The 16,875-nt window shown below is 39.4% G+C and overlaps 1 protein-coding gene across 1 annotated transcript in view; it reads left to right on the forward strand.

Moving 5' to 3' along the window:
• The window catches only part of LOC139934350 (RAB11-binding protein RELCH homolog), a 36,920-nt gene that overhangs the window by 9,531 nt on the left and 10,514 nt on the right, over window positions 1–16,875 (forward strand). The window contains exons 3-19 of the mRNA XM_071928543.1: window positions 2,843–3,300; window positions 3,898–4,033; window positions 4,268–4,429; window positions 5,033–5,091; window positions 5,482–5,595; window positions 6,396–6,599; window positions 7,432–7,520; window positions 7,930–8,070; window positions 8,389–8,529; window positions 9,254–9,431; window positions 10,269–10,381; window positions 11,381–11,543; window positions 12,352–12,489; window positions 13,272–13,436; window positions 13,990–14,161; window positions 15,180–15,339; window positions 16,480–16,603. Of these exons, the coding sequence (XP_071784644.1) occupies window positions 3,079–3,300; window positions 3,898–4,033; window positions 4,268–4,429; window positions 5,033–5,091; window positions 5,482–5,595; window positions 6,396–6,599; window positions 7,432–7,520; window positions 7,930–8,070; window positions 8,389–8,529; window positions 9,254–9,431; window positions 10,269–10,381; window positions 11,381–11,543; window positions 12,352–12,489; window positions 13,272–13,436; window positions 13,990–14,161; window positions 15,180–15,339; window positions 16,480–16,603 (2,481 nt within the window). The 5' untranslated portion in view covers window positions 2,843–3,078. The remainder of the gene's footprint in view (window positions 1–2,842; window positions 3,301–3,897; window positions 4,034–4,267; window positions 4,430–5,032; window positions 5,092–5,481; window positions 5,596–6,395; window positions 6,600–7,431; window positions 7,521–7,929; window positions 8,071–8,388; window positions 8,530–9,253; window positions 9,432–10,268; window positions 10,382–11,380; window positions 11,544–12,351; window positions 12,490–13,271; window positions 13,437–13,989; window positions 14,162–15,179; window positions 15,340–16,479; window positions 16,604–16,875) is intronic.

Genomic DNA, 16,875 nt, shown 5'->3' on the forward strand with positions numbered 1-16,875 from the left:
TTGAGTCGCCGATATAGTTTATACTTTTGGTATAGTCCCTTGTGTCATAACTTAAAACAGGGCCCAATTTCATAGAGCTGCTTAAGCAGGAAAATATAGTGCTTGTGACCATTTCCTGCTAAGCAGAAATGAGAAGAATACCAGGGCCATAAATTGTACATGTGGACTGGTAGCTTGGCCGTTAACCTTATTCTGGTAAGCATTATTTGGTTGTGCTTAGCTACTTTTGTATGCTTAAGCATCTCTATGAAATTGGGCCCAGGTCACTTTTTGGGGGCTAATCAACGTCAGGCACCAAGTAAGATCTTTTTTTTTGTTTACCTTAACGAATCGACATCAAAAGAATGATTTCACCTTCGGCAGCTAAGCGCCATCTTGTGTTTCAACTGATCTAATCAGTGAAACCAAAGCGAGGCTTGAGAGGAAATTGATGATTAGATTAGATAAGATTAGATTAGAATAGATTAGATTATAATGGTTTGTTGGCCAATGGTTAAAAACAGTCACATGAATTTGAAGTATTAAAGTCTCAAAAAAAAAATCTATGTTCTCAAAATACAATACATTGAGTATAAAAACTGTACACATAATCAGTTCAATAAAAAATACCTAAAAGCTACAATTACTTCTTAAGGCTACTTGAAAAGTTTCCATTAAAAACTCGAACTGCCGATGGATATAAAACTATTCTTAAGACGGTCAGATTTTGGACAAATTGATCTTTGTATTATCACATTCATACGTACAAGAGAAATTTGTAATGGCCCAATTTCATGCGAGATGCGAGATAACTATGAAAGAAGAAAAAACCATTGTCACACGAAGTTGTGTGCTTTCAGATGCTTGATTCGAGACCTCAAATTTTAAACCAGAGGTATCGAAATCACATTCTAATAAAATTACTTCTTTCTCAAAAACTACGTCACTTCAGAGGGAGAGGTTTCTAACAATGTTTTATACCAACCTCTCCCCGTTACTCGTTACCAAGTGAGGTTTTATGCTGATAATTGTTTTGAGTAATTACCAATAGTGTCCACTGCCATAAGTTGGTCGATGTCTAGCTGCTTCCAGCAGTTCCACGGCAAAGTTCCCAGACGTTCCGATCTTGCATCTGTAGCACTTGGAGCTCCCAGCAGTGTGTCACAGTCTATTTTTACAAGCGCCCATCAGGCCCCCAGCAAAGTAACATTTCAATGCAAGTATACGTGTTGGTTAGTAATAAAATTAATACAAATATGAACAATTATGAATAATGGATCATGGGTTTTGTGTATTTTGTCCTTTTTATTTTGTTTTTATTGATGTTGATTCTTCGGACAATACAATAATTATAACAAGCAGAGGCAGAAGAAAAGAAAAAAAAAGAAAAAGCACAGAAATCTAAGATTGTTTAAAGATGCTATGTCAGATTTTTGGCCCCATAAATTAGAAATAGATTTGTTTGAGTGAATTATGGTATCATTGACGTCAGCCTCAGTTTGGGCTCGTATTCATAATCCCGCGAACATTTTTTTTTCTGTAGGCCTACATCAAAATTGCCACTGTCGTAGTGTTTTTCAATGGGAAAATTGTGGGGGGGATCTAAAATCGATTAAAAAAAGGGAATTCTTTTTAAAAGTATGAGGGCCCAATTTCATTGAGCTGCTCATGCGCACAAAACATTGCTTAGCATGAAATTTCTTTCTTGATAAAAACAGGATTGCTTGTTAATGGTTATTCAGCTGTTGTTTGCTTTCCTGAAAATTGACATTTTATTATTATTATTATTATTATTATTAATGGTTTATTCTAATCTGAATAAAAAACAACCAAAAGGTTGACAACATTCAAATTTACAAAGTTTTTACAGAATTAAGAAAAATGGAATTAAAAATAAACAGGCAAAATCTATACATAAATACACAAAAATTTAAAGAAAAAAAACACATTAACTAGCAGAAACACGTCATAAAAATGGCAAAGATACACATAAAACAAAACAGACAAAAAGTTTAAATACTAATTTTGGTTGGTAATTTCTGTTTTTCACAAGGCAAATAATTCATGCTAGGCAAATGTAGGATATAGCAGCTCTATGATTGGGCCCAGGACATTTTTTTGAGGATGGTACGAATTTTGATGTAGGCCTACAGAAAAAAATGCGTCCCGGGAGCACATCAAAGTAACACTGTCAAAAACTCCACTGTCAATCCAAAGAGTGACGTCATGATTGACATCTCTATCGCTCCTCCACCCTTTATTGAAATTATTTTGAACAACCATGATGTTGACCGACAAACATTACAAGTACAGCCTAATTGAACTTTGACCGGTCATCGTCGTTATAAACTATTTTAACGAGTATAAACCCGAATTTGGGTTCAATGTATAACAAGGCATCGGCGTACGTAGATTTAAAACACAATTAAACTGCCATTTAGGCCCTAGTCTCATATCAATTTTGAAAGTGAGCAAATCATTTTAATTCTGCATGCTGATCAGTTCCCTGGAGTAGAAGTGTGTCGTCCGAATCTTTAGTTTGTTGCTTGGATCAACCCAATAATTCATTAGCAATGTTCACTTTTTTAGATCCAGCATCACTGTAAAGGCATCGGGAAACTACTGCATCAGTCATCAGCCCCTTTCCTGCAACCCCCCGCCCCCCCCCCGCCCCCCCCCCCCCCCCCCCCCCCCCCCACCACAAAATCCAAGCCCGAGCTCGAGGGGGATGGGGGCGTTACCTATTATTAATGTTGTGCCTTACACTTTCTCTGACCTACACAGAGAGGGCGCTATCAAATTCTATAACAGTCAGTGTGTGTAAAAGACCGAACCTACCTTCTGACGGTTTTTTATTTTTCAGATGATTATTTTTTTCCACAAAACGCAAGCAATCTCTTCAAAAAGGAACTACGTTTTGTATCTTGGTTCTTGAGCACATCGATTGATCATGGATTGATCATGAAAAAAATAACCCTGAAATGATTTTGAGGGTCTGAAATAAACAAAGTAAAGATGCGGATAATTGACTTGTCATCGTACGTAAGTAAATGCATTGCGTGAAAACAACATACAACCACAATCTCTGTGTACACAAACATGGCGGATTCGTATAATCCTTTTTATGTTGATGACGAGGAAGATGCAGTTGAAGACAGCATCGTGGCTGCCGTTGAGGCTCCTAAAATTACTCAAGAGGATGCAAAGACTGTGCCCGTTGTTGGTGGTAGCGATGAACCGGTCGGCAAGGCTGTAGTGGCGAGCGGACCGGTACAACCGACGGAGCCAAGCTACGATGTGATTGCTACAAAATTGCTGAAGGTACGAAGAACACTGACAATGACTGACATTATTCTAATGATGTTATTGACCCAATGGATTTATGCAGGTGGTTCACGGTGGTTGGTTTATGCATTGAGGTGTATGCAATTCATGCCTCATTTAGTGGACTGTGACTTGAAACTTGAAGTTGTATTGACATTGCGTAAAATGTAGTTTAGTTTTTTTAGGGAAGCCATAGTTTAGAAATTTTAGAAAATTGATTAATGAATAGCCAAGCCTCATATTAATTACCCTGGATCTCCTAATAGGCCTACCGTGGTCATGATGGTATCAGAAAATTACATTTTCTATAAATTCACCTTGCCCTGCCTGGTTTGCTCCATTATTCACATAACAACAATGGACTTAAGGGTTCAAAAAATATTAGAAAAATATTTCTGCATCCGGCCACCACATTCTATGAACTCATTGATTTTTTTGATTGATGAAACTTGCTTTGCTTTGTTTTCATGATTTTGACATTTTGTGTAATAATAGTTCATGGAGATCACTCGTAAGTTTTTTCACTTATATACATAATGATTTATTCAGTGTTTGTTTTTTTATAACACATTGGATATTCTTATTTCCTTTTAGGATCGGATGGTATTGACAGCGTTGGAGTTACACACTGAACTGATTGAAAGTGGCCGAGAGCTTCATCGACTCAGAGATTACTTCTCCAATCCTGGGAACTTTGAACGTCAAGATGTCTCCTTACAGCAGCAACTGCGTAAGACGCACACTAAATGTCACTGAGAATTTAACATGTTGGCTAGCATGTATTGAAATATAAACCAAAAACATTGTGAGAGAAACCTCTCTAGATCCTCAGCGTTGTTGACATGCATGCCCTTTTTCAAAACTTCGGCTTCAGGCTCCTTCCTCTTGTCCTAAGCCCTGAGCTTTGGTCAATCATTTGTACGCCTAAAATAATATACATTTTTTTCTCCCTATATTTTCTCAGATCGGACATCTAGCGAGACCACTTTTGACTCGTTGGATCTTGCAAGATATTCTGATGATGGCGTTAACCAATCGGACGACAAGTACGCCGTGCTTGAGTTTGAACTACGGAAAGCCAAGGATACCATCAAGTCACTCAGAGCGAATCTGACCGAGGCTGCAGGTTTGTAAATAGTAAAGAGATTAATATTTGTAATTTGTTATCCTTTTGTTTTCCCAGTGTATACATGTCTGGAATTACCCGCACGCCACGAAGGCCATGGCCTCTATTGCCCTTGGTCTTGGCCTTGGTGCCCCTCCAAAAGTTTCCAATTGACTTGAGATTTTCCAATGGAAGAGCCCTTCGCGAAATGAAAATGGCATTTCCCTTCCAAAGGAATTCCAGGCCTGTGTATATTGCGTGTCTGTAACTTTTTAAAATGTTTTTATTGGCAGACTGAACCTTTAGGTTTAAAGGAAAATTGAAATATTCCTCAGCAGTATTGTCTTCTCCATATCAATTTGGTTCTCTTTTGTGTGTAATTTTATTGACGTGTGGAGAGACATTTAAACAAATATAGAAAGATAATTAGAAGCTTTTGACATTTCCGGAAAATGATGCATACTACCATTAACAGATTTGTAACCCCTGCATCAGCATTAGTTTGCTGTAATTTTGTGTGGATTTTTGGTTTATTTTGCGACTTCGAACATCCTCGGATGGAGATGGCGCACAAGAAATGAAATAAGTTATTATTATTGTAATTTGTTCTGTTTTATTCCTCAGAAAGTGAAGTTCCTTCACCGATTCATACCAAGAAGACGGCAGAAGGAATCATAGCTGAGGTAAATGAATTCGCGGAGCGTTCGATTTCCTCAAAAATACTGACAACAATCCCAGAAGAACTGTCTGTTGCTAGATTGAGCTTCTCTTTACCAACAATAATGAGGTCACCCAAAGAACATGTCTGCCCCCCATCAACCAACTAATTCAACGCCACCGTCTCTGCAATTGGTTGATTGATTGATTATCAAAAATAATATTGGATCAAATCTATTTCTAGTTGGGCATTTCAAAGGCACCAAGGCAATGACCAAAGGGCATGGAGGCAATCGCCCTCGTTGCCTTCATGAAGTATCGGGCCTGGACAATCATTTACTAGTTTCAATGCACTTGACGAGTTTGCCTTATCTCTATTTCCTTGTTTTGATGGATTGGTTTTTTCTTTGTTTCAGGAGACTATGAAGCCTCTGGAGAGAAGAGCCCTTAATTATCTGACTAACGAGTTCTTACTACATCATGGGTACAGGTTGACCTCCATAACATTCTGTGATGAGAATGAAGAACAGGTTAGTGAACCAACAAACCCAAATCCCACTATTAATGGGAATAACAGTGTGGGGGTGGGTTTTCTCTGCTGGCCACTGTTGATGGACCAAGCTGAAATTAACAATGGCCAGCCAGCAACTAATAAAGTCATAACCATGCATTGATGACCTGAATGAAGAACAGGTTAGTGAACCAACAAACCCAAATCCCACTATTAATGGGAATAACAGTGTGGGGGTGGGTTTTCTCTGCATGGTATAAATGACTGGGTTTGCTGGCTGGCCACTGTTGATGGACCGAGCTGAAATTAACAGTGGCCAGCCAGCAACTAATAAAGTTATAACCATGCATTGATGACCTGAATGAAGAGCAAGTTAAGGGACCAACAAACCAGAATCCCTTTCTATCCACTGTTTACAGAATAACAGTTTGGAGAGCCAGTCCTTACCCGCGTGTTAGTGCCTTGAATTTAGTCTTTGTGAGGGCAAGGCCATTTTCATTTTTAAAAGGGCACTTCCAATCTTTGAAAATTGGGAATCAATTGGTCAGCAAGTTGTAAGAGAATAATGAAAGAAAAACGCCCTTTTTGCATAAATTTGTGTGCTTTCAGATGCATAATTAAAGACTTCAGGCCTGAAGCCTTTTAGTATTTGAGTGAGAAACTACCTCTTTCTCAAAAACTTTGTTACTGAGCCATTTCTCACAACTCTCCATTGCTCGTTACCAAGTTAGTTTTTCTGCTAACAACTATTTTGAGTCATTACCAATAGTTTCCACTGCCTTAAATGACAAAGCTGCTTATCCATCGTTCATGCAACAGGATTTTGACGATTGGGACGACGTTGGTTTAAATCGGTCCAGGCCACCAGATCTCCTCCATTTATACCGTGACTATAATCGACATGTGATCCCAACTAAGGAGACAGCGGATGTAGGATGTGGGGATGACAGCATCATTGAAGAGCAATCGGAAGAAGTGGAGGCGGACCTCGGAATGGCTATGGACGAGGAAAGACAGAAACTTGTAAGTAATGTTAATCTGGGCCAAGTTTCATAGGGCTTCTTAATAATAATAAAAAATTCTTATATATTTCACAATAACCGTATCAATGCTCTTTACATTAGTGCCCTGGTCATGGGGCCAATAACATCCCTGTAATGTTTCTCAGCTCCCTTGGGAGTATACAGCCCAGAGCTGTCTGTAAGGAGATTGTGGCTTTTTCATACACAATATCAACCTCTACCCCTGGGTGAAGGGAAGCAATTATAGTAAAGTATCTTGCTCAAGGACACAAGTGTCACGACCGGGATTCGAACCCACACTCCGGTGAAAACGCACCAGAACTTGAATCGATGCTCTTAACCACTCGGCCATGACACTCTACAAGCAGAGAAATATTGCTTAAGAATTTTCTGCTAAGCACAAATGAGCAGGACACCAGTTACAAATTGTACTAATGACATAGTAGTTTGGATGGTTACCTTATTCTGGTAAGCGTAATTCTGTTTATGCTTAAATGTAGCTACGTTTTGTGCTTAAACAGCTCTATGAAATTGCACCCAGGTGATAAGAAGGGGGGAGATCAGGTGATTTATTTCAGGGGGTTTTTTTTTTTGCTGTTTTGACTTGTGCGATTTTTAATTTTTTTTATAGAAATTGTCCTCACTGTATAAAATTTATTTGGACTAAAGTAAGACTTGAGTATGCAGACAATATTGTGCCTCATCTGTGGAAGTTTTTAAAAGGAAGGGATGAAAATTTATTTATATAAAAGACAAATTAAAACCATGCTCCACACAAACCTTCAAGTGTTTTATTCCCTTAATATTACTACTCTTTTTCTATTGTATTTCAGGAAGACCAGATTTCGCAACTACAGCAAGATCTGAGCAGTCAGTCCGAGGAGAACCAAACTCTGAGAGAACAATTACTGAAGACTCAACAGTGAGTATCAATCCATTTTCAGTACCTCAATTACTTCTACAATCTGTAAAAGAAAAAACTGGTTGCTCAGGGCACCTTTCATTACAGGGTGAGTCAAAAAGAAGTTGACCGGGATTGGTGACTTTTTTTACATTTTTTTTTCATTCATTTTGCAAAATGAGTACCTTGATTCTTGATTAAAATACACATCACTCTTAGGAATGATCAATTTCTTTCCTTCTTTTTTTCTAATAAGCAGGAGAGAGTGCTTGTTAAATATATTACACTTTTGTGTAATTTGTTTGTTTTGAAAAACATCACCAATCTCGTCCAACTTCTTTTTAACTTTTTATCATTATTATTATTTCATATTACACACAAGAAGTAATCTAGAACAATGAATACAAAAAATAAATTCTTCTATATACAGGGAGGTAGAATCGTTACAGGTTCCAAAGACGTCTACACCTAGCATCAGCCCGATCAACACCCCACATAAATCTCATCAAATCAATGGCAACATTGAAGCAGAATTCTCTTCAAAGGATGGGGATGGTGATTCAACTCAAAGGTAGGAACAAAACAATTTGATGAAAGTGGTGTTTAAAGCTTTGCATGCTGTCAAAAAAGAATAACTATCAAAAAAATCAATAGTAAACTTGCGGGTATGCATTGAATTTCTTTTGTGTGGGAGTGTTGGCTTTGTACCCAGTGTGGAGGGAGTCATTTTCCACAATGTTTTGTACCATCAAAAGCTCTCCAATGCTCGTTACCAAGTCAATTTTTAGGTTAATATTTGTTTTGAGTAATTACCAAACGTGTACTTTCCCTTTAAACAAGTTTGTTTTGTAAAAGCCTGAAACTAATAAGGAATCTTTGTTGTTATCAGAACGGCAGCTGAAGGGACCGAGGGCGATGAGTGTACAGATTTAGCCAGCAATCTCCCTGAGGAAGACGCAGATTCTCAGGGTCTCAAATCAACACCTGGGGAGGAGGATGAAACAGATGGACCAACGAAAGAGTCGCCAAGGTAACCAAGTGATCTGATGAGTCTTGAAACTTTTAGGTTGTTGACTAGAATCCTTCTTAGAGATTGATTGTACATGCAGTAGTACATCACACCATGGTCCAGCGGTTGAGACTGCGGGACTTGCAATCACAAGGTTTCGGGTTTGAGTCCCCCAGCCAACTGCTGATTTTTTAGTAAAACTGTCTAGTTACTGAATCACATTTTCTTGTTAAGTGCAACTCATAATCATAGATGTTAAACTAATATTTGTTTGAGATAGATTGGCTGTTGCTAGCTTGGTTTTTATATCCCTGTGTTAAGCTTGGTTCATACTTGATGCAAATTTTGATGTCACATGGTTGTTTTCGCAGCAAATGTTTAGCAAGTGTTGAGCATAATTCAACTGTTGCGAATTATTTGTTGCAAATTTGTGACATCAAAATTTGTATTGCAATTGCGTACGAGGAAATATGAACCGGGCTTGAGAGTTTGCCAAGTTCCGACAGAAAGATCACACCAACAGACAGACAGACAGACAGACACTCTTGTCTAACCTCATGATTCTTTCCTCTATGACAGCGAGATGACGCCATTCCAGCGTGCGATCGTTGAATCCGTCTTGCCAGTAACCGATACATCCCAGGCACGTCTTAGAAAAGAAGTGTCTCGTATCAAGAAGGAGTTGTGGAGGAGCTTGCCTCATATCGTACCCAATGTAACCTTCTGATTCTTTCCTCTATAACAGCGAAATGACGCCATTCCAGCGTGCAATCCTTGAATCCGTCTTGCCAGTCACCGATACATCACAGGCACGCCTTAGAGAAGAAGTGTCTCGTATTGCTGAGAATCAAGAAGAAGTTGTGGAGATGCTTGCAAGATGCTTGCCTCATATTGTACCCAATGTACTCATTGCTAAGAGAGAGGTAGGATGTGATTAACAAAATATCTTTAAAGGGACTAGACACTATTGGTAACTACTCAAAATAGTTGTTGGCTTAAAACTTACTCGTTAGCAAGCAATGGAGAGCTGTTGATAGTATAAAACATTGGGTGCGTTCGTTTAGCTTCCCAGGGTCTACCCCGTGGTGCTCACTCGGGTGAGCCCCTGACAAGAGCTAATCGAACGATCACACTCGCCCTCTCGTGGTGACGGCATGCACCTCAGGTCACCCCCAAGTGACCCACTCCACAAGCAGGGCACTGGGGGCTGACCCGGTTGAGCCCTTGGAATGACGACGGAGCTATTCAAACGTTACCGGGCAGACTGGGGTCGACCCAGGGACACTAAATGAACCCACCCATTGTGAGAAGCGGCTCCCTCTGAAGTGACGTAGTTTTTGAGAAAGAGGTAACTATTCAATCAAATATTAAAAAACTTCAGGCATGAAGCCTTTTTTAGGCATCTGAAAGCACGCTTTGTGCAACAGGGGTGTTTTTCCCAAATTTGTTATTTTATGCATTTGTTGGGGTACACCAAGTTAGATTACTGGTCCTTTACACAAAATAGCAAAGGTGTCCAGTGCCTTTAATCTGTAACAGTAAGTACCCACAAAAATTTACTTTACTAGTAATACAAATTTGACTAAAATGTTGTTTCAAACACCAATAAAATTGTGTTGGGACTGTCGGTTATATTTTTATGATTTTTGTTTTTTTGTTTTTATACAAGAATTAGTTCCACTGATCGTCAGTACAGTCACCCCACACTCCAATCCTAATGAATTATTCTTGATTGTTGTTTGTTTGTTTGTTGTTTACAGGAGCTAGTTCCTCTGATCGTCAGTACAGTCACCCTACACCCCGATCCCAACGAGAGAGATAAACTCTTAAATCTACTCTTCAATCTCATCAAGAAACCTGATCAAGAGCAGAGGTAAAATATTAATCTCTTCACAAATAGAAGCTGACATGTATTTTAATAGTAACAGTTTTAATTTAAAGGATTTGGGTACTTTTTCAAAATGTCCATAGATTTACATTAAACTTACAGGGTTTGAAGATAATGATAGTGGAAAGCTTCCCTTCAAATATTACTTACTGAGGTGCTGTAGTTTTTTTAAAATGAGTAAAACAATGTTATGAAAATACGTTTGTAAATGATTAACTCATTTCCCAAAAACTACAGCACCTCAGCACGTAATATTTTCAGGGAAGCTTTCTACTATCATTATCTTCAAACTGTGTAAGTTTAGTGTAAATCTGTGGACATTGTGTTTTTTGTCCTACAAAAAGTACATAGACCCTTTAAGAATAGCTTTTATATTAATAATCGTTTTTTTTTATAAAGCGCTTTATACACCGGAATGGTGTCTTAAAGCGTTTCTGACATTATTTTTATCCCTGCCGTCGATTTCACCAAGCTCTTCCTAACTTAGGATTCATCTTAGGATTAGGACGAGTCCCAGCCTTGCACTGTCGCATGCAAACACTAAGATCAATCCTAAGGTAGGACGAGTTACTCGTCCTAACTCGAGATAAGATTAATCCTAGCGCTTCGTGAAATCGACGGCTGGTCACTGGGCCTTAAATCATTCCTTAAACCATCTCAGCTCCCTGGGGAGTATGCCTGTGCAACAAATGTTTAGTCCACTGAGCTAAATCAATCACAAGTAGCTTTAGAGTAAATTGTCAAAATAAAAGCTGCCATTAATAAATCTTTATGTCTTGAAGAAAAAATAAAGTTTCAAAAGAGCATTTGCCCATAGGTACAAAAATGTAATTAAGTATAATAGAGTTTATATGTTGTTGTGTACAATTTGTTTTGCAGTGAGTTGTATGATTTCAAATTTGTATTAATATGCGTCCTCAAACAGGCTTGTCCTGGAGAGAGCGCAATATAATTTCAATAAATAATTTTTATTTTTATCGTCAGGAATGTTATTTTGAGTGGCTGTGTAGCATTTGCTAAGCACGTTGGTCCAGAGAGAGCAGAAGCTGAACTCCTACCTCAATGCTGGGAACAAATTACTCATAAGTTTCAAGAGAGACGTCAGCTGGTGGCGGAATCATGTGGTGCTCTCGCCCCTTATCTACCGGTATTTATTATTTTTCATTTCAATTCATTTATTAATTCTGGTTCTGAAGCCAGGGACTCTCAGAAAAGTGAACTTAATCACTTAATCACCGCAATCCAAAATATGTGCTCCGCGGTAGTAGAATATATAGCAAGACAGTTCTCTAAAGAACAAAATCTACCTGGCAAGACGGTACACATGGTGTTACCGCAAACAAAATATATATTTATTTTTGTGGATCCTTCCCTTAATCCTGTTCCCTTTTTTTCTTTAAATGGATATGTATTTGTTTGTACCTGTTTACGCCTCTGAAGAAGGTCCAGTTTGGATCGAAAGCTAAGGCCATCTACCATACTCATTATTGATACCTCACTATATTAATCACTTTACTGTCAAAAAACAAATGGAGAGAAGACAAGGAATGAAGTTTCAGTTTTAGATGTCGGAGGAAAACCCCAGAGAATTATTCAAGTAAGGACTGAAGACCCAATCCAGATATTCCCCCGGTTGGATTTGAACTAAGGTGACCCTGGTTCGGGGCCATATGTAAGTTGAGTTGTGCGTTAGTTCTCTGCTGTGCCACGATGGTTTCCCAGACCATCTGGTTTGCCTCCCTCTGGAAAAATCAAACACTTTCGATCTTTGGCTGTGCTCCGTGGTCATAACGGGTTGATGTGGCTGGCAGCCAATGGCGCCCTTGCATGCCTGCTTCTCAAACATGTTGTAGCCGCGTCACTCGCAATTCAGCTCTTAGCTGCGAGTCGGGATGATAAGCCCCCCAAATGAATATTTTTTTATATATATTTTTTTATGATTTTGTTTGTGACAGAGAGAGATTCGAAGTTCCTTGGTGTTGTCTATGCTTCAGCAGCTCTTGCAAGATAAGACGGACTGCGTCAGGGAAGTTGCAGTCCGTAGTGTGGGTCTAGTCTTCGCTCTCACTGAAGACACAGACAAATATAATCAAGTGAGTTGTAGGATTGTGGATTGTTGACAAGTACACACAAAATCTTATTGGAGAGATCGGATTGATTTTTGATTTGATTTTTGTTGGAATGTTCATCGACAACTTTGGTCGATAGAGGGCAAAGCGGGGCAAAGTTCATTAGAGTTTATCTCAATGTGTGTCGCCGACCGGTTGTTGAACACAAAGATTTCATTGCAGAAGAAGTTCTATCACACGCTTTCTCAAATCGAAAATACACAAAAATGGTTGTTGCTGAAAAAAAATATTATTAAGAGCATAATTTATGGTTTTTTTTTTAACTTGAATCTGTGATTTTTTAAATACATTTTTTTGGCGCTCTGAAAATTGTGTGCATTGATACATGCGGGCTAGTGAAAAGTTTTGGTTGACTGGCCCGGGCGAGTGAAAAGAACAAGTTAAGAAGAAAAACCTGACAACCTTGTAGTTGTAAGTCGTGCAGTCTAACCACTGTACTACACTGGGTGCATTCGTTAAGCTTACCTGGGTCGACCCTGCGGTGCTCACTCGGGTGAGCCCCTGGCCAGAGCTAATCGAACGATCACACTCGCCCTGTCATGGTGACGGCATGCACCTCAGGTCACCCCCAAGTGACCCACTCCACAAGCAGGGCACTGGGGGCTGACACGGGTGAGCCCCTACAAAGCTATTCGAAGGTACCGGGGCAGACCGGGGTCGACCCAGGGAAGCTAAACGAACGCACCCATAGATCTACCTGTTAACATTGAATAAAAACCATAATTTGTATGTCCCTTTCTTTTAAGGGTCTGGAGCTGGTTTTATCGATGCTTGAAGATTCTTCAGAAGCAGTCTTAGTAGCAACAAGACAAGTATTCCTCCCAGCATTTGCATCTTGGGCTTTCAAACTTGGTCGTCTGGAATCCAACCTCGTTACAGCCGTGTTGAAGAGATTGGAACTCGCAGCCATTGTAAGCAAACAAATGAAAACCCTTCTAAGGTATCTGACTCAACTCACCAACATTTGTTTGACGACATTGCCTTAGAAAGTTAACCTTAGCATATCAATATCTGGCAACATACAATTCTATCTCCAAGCAAACTTGAATCTTCCTAGCAACAAGAGTTTGAGATTAACCTGTATTGTATGGCCCATATCCCACCCCGTGCTATGGCTCTGCTCTAATTTTGTGTATTGCACCTTTTTAAGCTCAAATTTGCTTGAGGATCACACACACTCTCATGGAATAATGGACACCTTAGAAAATTTTGGGGCTACAGTAAGCTCAAAAATGTGCTTACCGTTAAGCAGCTCTATGAAATTGACCCCAGATAACCCCATTGGTCATTTTCTGCTTTGGCTATTGTACATTTGTATACAACTGCTATAATAATTATAATAATAATAATTATCAGTTCTCATACAGCGCTGTGTACACCCTAAGGGCATCTCAGAGCTCATGTATATGAACAAGATTGTGTTTCCTTCTAAATAGCAAGTGGAATTTTATTTTTGACTTGAAGGATCTTCAGCGAGCGAGTCGAGAGTTGTCCGTCGATGAGAGGAAGCTACAGATGTTTAGCTGCACCTTACAGTGTCTGATCCCAGTACTCTATGCTTCAATGTTACTCACAGCTCCCTTCAATAATCAACAAGAACTAACTCAAAATCAAGATCAAATACCTCCATTAGAAGGTACTCAAGGTTTAGAGTTACATGTATCAGGCTTGATATGCTTCTGTCTTTAGTCTGATTTCCGATCTTTTTGCCCTTAGAAAATCAGTAAAATGGTGATTAAAGGCAGTGGACACTGTTGGTAATTGTAAAAGACTAGCCTTCACAGTTGGTGTATCTCAACATATGCATAAAATAACAAGCCTGTGAAAATTTGAGCTCAATCGATCATCGAACTTGCGAGATATGAATGAAAGAAAAAACACCCTTCTCACACGAAGGTGTGTGCGTTTAAGATGGTTGATTTCGAGACCTCAAGTTCTAAATCTGAGGTCTCGAAATCATATTCGTGGAAAATTACTTCTTTCTCGAAAACTATGGCACTTCAGAGGGTGCCGTTTCTCACAGTGTTTTATACCATCAACCTCTCCCTATTACTCGTCACCAAGAAAGGTTTTATGCTAATAATTATTTTGAGTAATTACCAATAGTATCCACTGCCTTTAAATGGCTTGAAAAAAATATATAGGCCTACCATCATATGAACAGGCCTTGTGCTAAAATATTATTGCCCCACTTTTCCATGGAGCAAATATCATGCCTGAATTATGTCTTAGGGCCCACGAGGCAACTTTTGCAAACAACTTGGAGGCAACCAACTGCAAAATAAGTATGCGCCGAGATTAAGCATTTTTGCGGATGATGTATTTTGTTCAACCGTACTTTATCATAGCTCACAGAATTTCATGCTTCAGGCATGCAACTCTTCCGCAGATCCGCAGTTTTCTGCAGTTCATAAAATAGAAATTTGTTGTGTTTTATTTGCTTGTTGTATAAGGGGATGCCGTGGGAACCAGGCGCTGTAAGGGCCCAAAACATGGCTAGCTTTAATCTGGTCCACCAGATCAATAGGAAAAAATAAGCTTGTTGTAATTTTTTGGGGGGCTGACGAGTTGCATGCCTGATGTTTAGTAACGATATCTAAATACTGTATCTCAGTGTATTTCATGCATTTCTTCAAATTTTGTTAATGTTTTAGTAACTCAGTTCCCTAAGCTGCTGTGCCCGCTCCATGATATGGCTGTCATTGTTGGAGATAAACAGAAACTAGCGGCTCTGGTGCATTGTTTTGAAGTCTACCTCAATCAAGGCAAATCATCAGAAACTTGGAGTAGTTACAACTGGGTCCTCAATGATTTGTAAGTCAATTTGTAGAAACATGTAGTTTGGTCAAATCAGGGTGTTCTAAAGAATGTCCATGATCTCTTCAGTTGTGTTCAGTATGATAAATGTCAAATCCTTTGTAAATGTTGTCTTGCTCCCTATGGACTGTTCCGGCTTTCCACTAAGCTCCGCCCACCCCGCACGTGAGCAAGACACGTGTACGAGCACTCCCAATGACATTCTGCATGATTCTGCCGCGCTTGTCAAATATACGCGCACGCATGACCGAGTTTGTCCGACCACAATCATTGCTGTGATTGGTCAATTGGGTGAACGCGCACAGTTTGATTGACAGGCCGGATCGGTCCATTGACCCCTTGCACGCGTGTCACACGCGGCGACTGATGCCACGCTCACCATGTCGGTGGGCAGTTAGGTTTACGTGTATTAACGCCGCGTCGCCTAAAACGCGCACTTCACTGCATAACGCACAGCATACTCAATGCATAGAGTTATATATGAAAACGCAGGTGACGTCAGGTGAAATGGGTCAATATGATACTTACTCTTAAGAGACCATTGTTTTGCCTTTGAGTTGCCATTCCCATTATAGTTAGATGAGGTTTGCGTAGCACCATGTAGGAACCTCTTGTGAGTTGTGTCCGTTCTGAAAAGAACTGGGCCCAATTTCATACAGCTGCTTCGCACAAAAATTTGCTAAGCACAAATTGTCTTCCTTGATGAAAACAGGGTTACCAACCGAATTTTCACATGATTTTTAGGATAAGCAAACAACAGCTGAATACCAGTAACAAGCAATATGCAACAAATAGAATTTTGTTGGTAATCCTGTTTTTATGAAGAAAGAAATTTCATGCTAAGCAAATTGGTGTGCTAAGCAGCTCTATGAAATTGGGCCCTGGTAGTTTTCAGAAGAGATTTTCAAATGATGTCATCGCAAACCTCACGTAGTTATACTCCCACCATGCAAAGTTTCAAATCCTTCTCGTTACCATTTTAAACGAAATTAACTAAATATGTACAATTCGATACAATTTTTCCCTCTGGCAACAAGTTTTAATTTTAATAAATTGTGAATAACCATCATAGTTGGTTTGATAAAAGTGACACATAATAAATAACAAAATTATTATGATGAAATCTTTGATTGGCAGCATACCACGGTTGTTGGAGGTACTTGGCCGTCTTGAAGCTCTGCACAGAGACAGCGTCAAATCAATGTCCAAACTATTTCTTCATATCTGTAGGACGTTTGGGAAGACCTTCACAAACACGAAGGTAAGTTACGCATCCTGATGGAAACATCACCCCAAGTTTTTGTAGAGAAGACAATGAAGAAATTTCAGTTTTAGACGGTTGAGGAAAACCCATGCAGTCTGGTAGGGACTGAAAACTCAATCCACATGGAAGGCCCTGGTCCAGAGAGTGGTCAGGTTGGAGTAGTGGTGACTAGCCTTGCGTTCCACCTCTGCGACTCCTACTTAAAGGGAAGGTACACGTTTGGTAATTACTCAAAACAAATAGTATCTTAAAAACTGACTTGGTAACGA

Source organism: Asterias amurensis, chromosome 3, assembly GCF_032118995.1.
Source record: "Asterias amurensis chromosome 3, ASM3211899v1".
Classification (NCBI taxonomy): domain Eukaryota; kingdom Metazoa; phylum Echinodermata; class Asteroidea; order Forcipulatida; family Asteriidae; genus Asterias; species Asterias amurensis.